Source organism: Microtus pennsylvanicus, chromosome 2 (genome assembly GCF_037038515.1).
Source record: "Microtus pennsylvanicus isolate mMicPen1 chromosome 2, mMicPen1.hap1, whole genome shotgun sequence".
In the NCBI taxonomy this organism is placed as follows: domain Eukaryota; kingdom Metazoa; phylum Chordata; class Mammalia; order Rodentia; family Cricetidae; genus Microtus; species Microtus pennsylvanicus.
In genome coordinates, this window is record NC_134580.1 from 27,299,994 (window position 1) to 27,308,309 (window position 8,316).

General features: G+C 52.4%; 1 protein-coding gene across 1 annotated transcript; it reads right to left on the reverse strand.

Moving 5' to 3' along the window:
- Positions 1 to 252: 252 nt before the first annotated feature.
- Positions 253 to 7,451, reverse strand: Rnd1 (Rho family GTPase 1). The gene is made up of 5 exons (XM_075960560.1): positions 7,234 to 7,451; positions 6,444 to 6,531; positions 3,679 to 3,788; positions 2,560 to 2,694; positions 253 to 1,289 (listed from the first exon to the last, which is right to left on the reverse strand). The coding sequence occupies exons 1-5, from the start codon at positions 7,351 to 7,353 to the stop codon at positions 1,044 to 1,046; spliced, it is 699 nt and encodes a 232-aa protein (XP_075816675.1). The 5' UTR covers positions 7,354 to 7,451; the 3' UTR covers positions 253 to 1,043.
- Positions 7,452 to 8,316: the final 865 nt, after the last annotated feature.

The following is an 8,316-nucleotide window of genomic DNA, read 5'->3' on the forward strand; positions in this document are numbered from 1 at the left end:
TCACACACTATGGAGGATAGCTCCTTACAAAAAAATCCATTCTCCTGCCTACAGCATCAGCATTCTGAGGGGCGGCAGCCCTAATCCGGGGCTAAGGAGCTCTTCCTCGGCTTGGCAGGTTGTAAGTGAGTTTGGGAGGAGTGGGACAAGGTGCTAGGGCACCGTGGAGACAATCACTTGAACCTTCAGAAAGGTTCCAAACCAGCATTTTCCTGATCATCAGCTGCCAAAATCAAAGAACAACAAAAACAATCAACTTCATTATATGTTATATTTCATTAATAAATAGGTTCTCCTCTTTAAACACAGAACAGACAACAGATTGAAACAACCCCCCCCCCAAATTCCAAAGACAAGAGTCTAGAAAACAAACGCCAACCGTACCGCCCTGAGGGCAGGAAAGTCTGGTGACCACCATCAGTCCTGCCCCTGCAGCACCACCACCCCCACATTCTGCAAGAGAAGGGGGTCTGGGGCTTCTCCCCTGGGCCCTGGGGACTTCAGTGAGAAGCGTGTGAATGTATGATGTCACCTCTCTGTGACGCATGGGCTATGCAAAGATGAGGTTTCCTTCCCAGCTCTGGTCAGCCCTTGCCCTCCTGGTTTCAGTTATGAAGCATCTGGGCTAAGCTTTCCCATTGTCCAGTCCATTGCCACTTCTCAGAGGGGACAGGGAGAGCTCAAGGGCCCTTCCCATCCCCCGCCTGCATGGGAATGCTGTGTGGAAGAGCATGGTGCTGAAGGTGAGGCCCGCATGTCCCCAGTCCCCCAATACCCTTCCTTCCTCTGGAGTAGGAGACACTGGGGCAACTGCTCCCTCCACAGCCTACTGCCTGGCTTGGGGTGTGATGGTTCTCGCTTAATGTCAGGCCCTCCTGCCAGGCCTGGCTTCTTCAATTCCATTCCTGTCTCCTGAGCCCTCACTGTGGCCATCTGAAAAAGTCACATCCAGGGTCTTAAACTGTCTCATCCTCCCTCTCCCCGTGCCTCTGCACCCCAAGGGAGGAAGTGGGGGGCTGTCTCCCCCGCCTCTGGCTCCGACTTCACATGATGGAACAGCTTTTGGCCTTTTCCTTCTTGAAGGTGGAAGAGATGAGTTCAGAGCGACTGGGGAGGTGGAGAAGTCGCTTGGAGAGGCTGCGGACAGGGCTCTTCGGGGGCACTGAGTTAGGCTTGTTCAAACACACCATGGATGCCATCCGGAAGATGCTGTGGATACTCTTCTCTGAGGTAAAAGCCGAGCCCTCCAGGTAGATTTCTGCGCCCAACTGCTTGGCTATGGCACAGCCCTGTGGGAAGGGTGCAGTGTGGTTATTAATGCAATGGTCTAAAACGCATAGGAAACACCATGGCATTCAGTGTGTCACTCGGCAGGGCTATTCCAGATGACAGCCCACTGCCAGTCTCTGCCAGTTCTTCATAAAGGTGGCTGCAGGCCAGAATCTCCTATGACATTTTAAAACCAGGTACAGCGTGATGTCTAGGGATGGCACAGGCATTAGGTCTTAGACTTTGGTACTGGTGATGGGATCCAGGACTTCAAGCATGCTAACCATGCACTTAGCCACACTCCCAGTCTCAACATTATCATTTAAAAAAAAAAAACCTTTTCCATATGCTTATCCATATGAGTGTGTGTGTGTGTCGTATGTATGCTCCTCCCACAGCTCGCATGTGGAGGTCAGACGACAATTTGTGGAAGTCATGTCTCTCCCTCCACCACGTGGGTCCTCAAGCTTTAGTGGCAAAGCACCCTGCCCTCTGAGCTATCTCACCAGCCTGCTGATGTCAGTAAAGAGTTCTCCCAGCTGACTCTCATGGGAAATCTTAACAGACATTCTGTGCGCATTAAAATTTATCCTTGCAGCTAGTGAGGTGGCTCGGCAAAGAAAAGCACTGGCCATCAAGATCAATAACCTGAGTTCAGTCCCAAAAACCCACGTGGTGGAAGGGGAGAGCTGACTCCCGAAACCTGCTTCTGACCTCCACACATGGGCATGACATGCGCCACACACACACAAAATTAAGTAATTTAAAAATTATCCTTGGGTTTGTTATAAAAATGCAGATGTCCATATCTTCCTCCCAGGGCTATTTTATAAGCATGGAGCTTGGAATTCAAAATCCCAACAATTACTTCTCTTCGTTTGCTAGTTTTGGTTTTTTGAGACTATGCCTTATTATTTAGTCAAGCTGGCCTCAAACTTGGAATCCTTCTGCCTCTATCTCCTGAGTTCTGGGATTACAGACTACATCCAGTGCTAACAAGCATCTTTAATGAGTCTGATGCATATGGTTTACCAAAAAAAAAAGCCTTAAAATTGCTGGCATACACACAGGAGAAGTTCACAAGCGATCCTATAGCAGGGAGCTAAGTTAGCAAGAACTTCTACCCCAATCCACGTGACAGTTTGCCATTTATAGATACAGATAGCCCCCAGTACCAATTCTATCTTATACGGAAAGAGTTTAGTCAAGAGCCATATGTAGGCCCTCCGCCACAGCCTTCTCTACCCCATCCCAGCACACACATACACGCATACGCACACACACACACACCTGCTCGTAGGAGATGGGTGCCTGCTTCTGGTGGGAAAGCTCCATCAGAGTGCTCAGGTCTGTTCGCAGATCTGTCTTGCAGCCAATAAGCAAAACCCGGGTGCTGGGACAATAGTCTAGGATTTCTGTTCTCCACTGAGGGTTGGAGCAAGAAGGGAAGGGGAAGGAGAAGGGAGAGAAAGTCAGTGGCAGATACCAGGAGGAGTCCGGCTGGCAGCATCAAGCACATCACTCAGTATCGAAGCTCAGTCTTCCGTCTGAGTCACAGTATGCCTGCTGCACTAATTACATCATCTTCCTGCCCATGAGGCCTTCGGTGGTACCAGTGTGCTAACCCAGGAGCTTGTCCCTTCGGCCAACAGCACAGCCATCACAGGGAACACAGGGCAAGTCTCCCACACCTTGCCACACAGGGAAGACATGGGTTTAGCTTCTTTCTAAGGGCTTGTTTACCCTTAGGAGAAATGCCAGTGTGGGGAGCAAGGCAATCTCTTCCTTGAGAAGCTAAGCAAGTCCCTGGGCACTTCCTGCAGCATCTCAGGGCAGACAGAGCTTCTACTCAGACCCAGGTACTTCCACCAGCTGTGGAGCCCTGACCTGCCTGACTCAGTGGGCCTGGGACCATAGTCCACAGAAGCTGCTGCCAAAAGGACCCATTCCTCACACCACCAGAAGATTCTCTGAGCCTTCAGCACCTCCCCTCTAGCTGGGCCTCTGGGAAAGTAGTACAGGGTAAGGAAAAAGCAGAAGGCTAAGAGGCAGGAAACCCAGATTCAACCCAGAGCCCCAGCAATGGTGAGGCTTCAAGAAAAAACACTGCTCTCCTGGCTTACAGACAGGAGGGTTGGAGGCCAAGGCTCCTTCTTGTTCTTCTGGGGAGAAACTATAGACTTTATTTTCATACCCTGGGTCCTGCTCGTGCTAGGGAAGCACTCTCTGCCAACTGAGACCCATCCTCAGCCAGATTTGATTTTGATTTGGAGACAGGGTCTCACTGAACTGCCTGGTCTTGAACTGGCTCTGTAGCCCAAGCTGAACTCAAGCTTAAGATTCTCCTGCTCCAGCAACCCTAGTAGCTAGGATGACTAGCCTGCACCCCCACCTCAAGCGCAGCCTCACCTTTTTGAGTGCACTGTCCATAGTCTCTGGGCGGCTGATGTCAAAGCACAGTAACACCGCATCAGAGTCGCTGTAGCAGAGTGGACGGACGTTGTCATAGTAAGGAGACCCTGGCGTAAGGGAGAAGAGTTGAGAGTGAGTCTCTACAGGCTTAAGGCCAAGGGTCCCTGGGGAAGGTAATTCTTCCTTAACACCAAGCTAAGTCCCACAGTACTACTGCATGGAAGCCCAGGACATGACCACCTGCCAGAAGGCTATTCAGGAATACCATTTCCCAAGAGCGCAATGCAGATGGGGTAGAGCGTACTCGGACCCTGTCTGGGTTTCCCAGAGTGAGCTTAATTTAAGATCTCCTCATATTCAGAGTCCCAGAAGAGGCAGTCGGTGCCTATGGAGAGACAAGGGCTTGGTTCAGGTGCCCTTCCCATCATCTGAGCCTGCCTGTTGTTCAGTCTCTGCTCAGCTCTTCTGCTGTAGGGTCTCCCAGTGAAGAACTAACCCTGCCTGTTACATAACTGGCTGCCCTGATTCCTGAGCTTGGGGTCAGACCTTCAGGGGATTGATGGGGGCGGGAAAGCACCCAGGATTGGAGGTTTACTCCTTTTCCCACCCAAGTCAGCTTACACTGAAAAGGGCAGAGGGGATACTGTAGCCCCCACCCCTCAGATCTCAAAGACAGGAACACTCCATAGCTGTGAAGTTAGAGGGGGAGGGGAGGAAGGCCACTCAGACCAAGGGTCTGATGGGATGAAGACTAGGAGCTGAGCCTGGCCCCCTCCACCCTGAGGACCAGGAGCTGAGCCGGCCCCCTCCACCCTGAGGACCAGGAACTGAGCCTGGCCCCCTCCACCCTGAGGACCAGGAGCTGAGCCGGCCCCCTCCACCCTGAGGACCAGGAGCTGAGCCTGGCCCCCTCCACCCTGAGGACTAGAATCTGAGCCTGGCCCCCTCCACCCTGAGGAAGGAACAGTAGCAGGTTTGGGATCCAGACAATCCGTGCTTAGAATAGCAAGCAGCCCCTCTCCCTGTACTGCAATCACCATGGAAACTGGGGGGAATCCAAGCTGAGGTGGGGGTGTCGGTCATAAAAAAAAGAAGAAGAAGTAAGGGGGAGTTGGGATAGCTGCCTGCTCCTTCAGCAATCCACCCCCATCTCTTTCTGAGGTAAGGTGGGGGTTGGACCACAGCGGCACTGAGGCTGCGGTACTGGGGGAAGGGGAGGGGAGTTGGTCTCCATTTTGGCTCTAAGCAATCCCCCTCCCCTAAAACCAGCAACTGAATAACAGAAACAGGTTTAACTCTGGCCCATCCCACACATCACTGTCATTTCCTCTGTCCTTATGGGAACCTAATCCGAAAGAAGGATAACTGGTTGTCTGTATCCTTTTGAAAGGAGAGGCTAGGGTGTGACCTGGGGTAGAAAGACCACACTTGCTGATATTCCACCATCTGGGCTCAGGATTCAAGGGCTGTGAGAAGCAGGGAGGGTACTAATGAAAAGAGATGAGCCGCAGCAAGGTCCAGGGAGACTGGAGGTGGGAGGGTACAGCAGGAAAAAACCCATACATCACGCAGCCACGCTGCATTCTGGTCCAATCCAGCCAGCATAGCACAGTCCGGGATAAACAGAACCCTCTCTTGGAACTGCAACGGAGGACCACGTACCAGCCTGAGGAATTTGGGTTGTGGAGAAAGCTAAAAAAGTGTCTTCATTTTCTGTTTACCCATCCCTTATCGCCAGAACTTAAAATTGGAGAACAGGAACAAGATTCCTTCAGAGAAGTAGGGTGGTCCATTTTACACACGTAGGAAAAGCCTTAGTGATTCACGGTTCCTCTTTAAACTCAGCTTGAGCACGTTAAAAAAAAATCTTTTCTGGTAAAACATGGATTTTCTTTTCTTTCTCATATTGCTGGCTCTTACTCCTTAATTATGTCTGAGACAGACTGTTAAAAAGAGGGACTGGGGTAGAGAAAGTGGGAAGGGCTCAGAAGCAAAGCAAATGTTAGTGGAGCTCTAAGGGCTTGGGACAGAGTGGGCAAAGCATTGCTTTCTCGTTTTTGAAAGACCGGCACCTCCAACCTCATCCTGTACAGGGAGAAATGATAGCAGCTTAAACCCATGCACTCTGTGGGACACTAACCCCAGTGTGGCCATGCCCTACATCTACCATCTTCCCCACACTCCCAAACAGCGATGATGCATCGCTTCACCACTGAGCCGCAGCATCTGATGGGAAGGACTGAGTTGCGGCAAGCAGACAGCAGCCGGCCTGAGAGGAAACGCAGGAGAGCAAGATTCCCTCCAAAGCCGGCGGCTCTCTGCCCCACCATAGAGGCCTCTATCAGCACCAGAGCCTAACACTCCTTTAACTTTGCTCCAGAGAACTGAGGGCAGAGAGAGAGAGAGAGAGAAGAGGGAGAGGGAGGGAGGGAGGGAGGGAGGGAGGGAGGGAGAAGGGGTGGGAAGAGAGAGAGAGAGAGAGAGAGAGAGAGAGAGAGAGAGAGAGAGAGAGAGAGAATGGGGAAGACCTGTTTGGTGCTCTGGGAAGTACTCAGGGGGTCCCTTCCCCAGCCCTCTGAATAATGGAACTAGACCAGAGGCCTGAATGGCTCCTGAGGTTTGTTCGCCATTTCCCGGATCATTTAATAGAGTCGATGCTCCCAGCCAAAGAATCTTTACGTTCCTTCTTCCATCACCTCTGTCCTCAAAGGCGAATTTTCTCCCCTAAAAAAGCAGCAGCTGCAGCTAGCCAGCGGTCTTACCTGAAGTATCCCAGAGGCTGAGCTCCACTCGCTGTTCATCGGTCTCCAAACAGGCTGTGTAATTCTCAAACACGGTAGGCACATAGGTCTGCGAGGAGAGAGGAAACATTCACATCTGGACTCGCGTGCCCTCAGGACCCCGCACCTCAGGCTCGCACGCCTTCAGAACCCATACCTAGCATTGACTACACAAGCAGCCACTCACACACAGGCGCTGGAACACCGAAGTGTCAGGTGATGAGGGGCCAGAGGAAAGGAATATGTGGGGCAGGAGGAACTGTGTTAGACAGGAGAAAAGGACAGGAGAGGCACTGGCCTTTGCTCTCCAGCCTGGCACAAGCCTCCTACATCCTGACTCGGCAGACACACACATTCACATTTTCTTCTCATCCCTAGATTTGTGCCCCATTTTCAGAGCCACAAGGCAATTCTAACCTCTCTCTTCTGCCCTCTAGTCCCCTGGCACAGGTGATGAGCAGAAAGCAGCAGCCTGATGCCTAGAGCCACCCTCACAGAGCCTTCCAGGAGGGCCGGGCAGGTACTGCGTCAAGAATAAAGCCCAGGCCCTCCAGAGCCTCCCGGTCCCAGGAATGAAGCAAAGTGGGAGGGGATATGATGGCTAAAGAGGTGAGGAGGAGCCGACCGGGCGGCAGAAATGGGTCAGGTCTCAGGGGAAGCAAGGCAGGGCAGTCCCTCAGCCAGAAGGCAGGCAGGGTGGGTCGGCCTGGGGGTGGGGGAGGCGGTTCTCCTGGGCAGGTGGAAATCGACCCCGCGCCGGCGGCTAGCTCACCTCGGGATAGCAGTCCTTCGCTAGCACCTGTAACATCGCCGTCTTCCCACACTGCACGTCCCCCACCAGCACGAGCTTACATCTGACCACCACCGGCTGCGGCGCCCGTCTCTCCTTCATGGCTGCAGCCTCCAAGGGACTGGGACTCGGGTTCAGCGAGGAGGAGGTCGCTCCTGAAGTTTCCACGCGGAGACAGGAGGCCGGTTCTCTGCGTGCCTCCAACTGAGGCGGAGGCCGAACGGGCCCCGTTATATGCCCCAGGCTCAGCCAATCACAAGAGGAGGCGGGATCTGCCCAGTCCAATTCCTAAGGTGGGATCCCCAGCGGCAGCCAATAGTAAGAGAGTCTGAGTCAGCGCCCTCTTCCTCCCTTCTCTTTCTGTTAAAGCAGCACAGTTGCTTCATTCGGGAAGGGAATTCCCACGCTTTTTGTTTTGCTGTTAGGAGGTCGGGAAGGGGCTGGAAGTAAAACCAAGTGATCTTCGAATGTCCATGAATTAGTGTCTAAAGCCATAAAGAGGCAAGGAACCAGAAAGTGAAGGTTGCAGGGTCTATTCCAGGAAGACAGCAGGGCCTGCCTAAACTAAGGACAGGTGGCATCTCTTGGGGAGAGGGTGGCCCCATCGACCTGTGATTCCTTAATTTTATATAGTTCCTACCCACACTGGTTCCACTTCTGGAATTTCCTTCTAATAGAAGCTCCTGCTGTCTGTCTTTTACAGCTCAATTCCCTCAGCAATCCCCTTCACCAAAGCAAACCAAGGAAACAAAATAACAGCTTCTGACCCAGAGACAGGCAAAGGAAACAAATGAAGGAATCCTGCAAGCAGGAATAGGAGAGAGACCAAACGAGCGGCTCTCCGCCTTCTGTTGGCCATGGCACTTCTAGCTCCAATCCTAGTATGAGACGCAGTATCAAGGTGCTTTGTTCTGTGGGTGGCTTCAGCTTCCTGGATGAATCAGGCGCAGGGCTAGTTCCAGGCTGATCCCAGCTGGCTCTGACGCACTAATGTGTGTCACCTGGTGAAAGTCCAGCTTGGAAGTCAAGGCCTGGGCATTAGGGATAAGAAACTGGAGGACAATC

What these genes read in the sequence shown, in the direction of transcription:
- Rnd1 (XM_075960560.1), bottom strand. Translation starts at nt 7,353, where the DNA reads ATGAAGGAGAGACGGGCGCCGCAGCCGGTGGTGGTCAGATGTAAGCTC. An exon ending in TGGACAGTGCACTCAAAAAG is followed by an intron (nt 2,695 to 3,678) that starts GTGAGGCTGCGC and finishes TCCAACCCTCAG; the next exon opens with TGGAGAACAGAAATCCTAGA. An exon ending in CACCCATCTCCTACGAGCAG is followed by an intron (nt 1,290 to 2,559) that starts GTGTGTGTGTGT and finishes CCCTTCCCACAG; the next exon opens with GGCTGTGCCATAGCCAAGCA.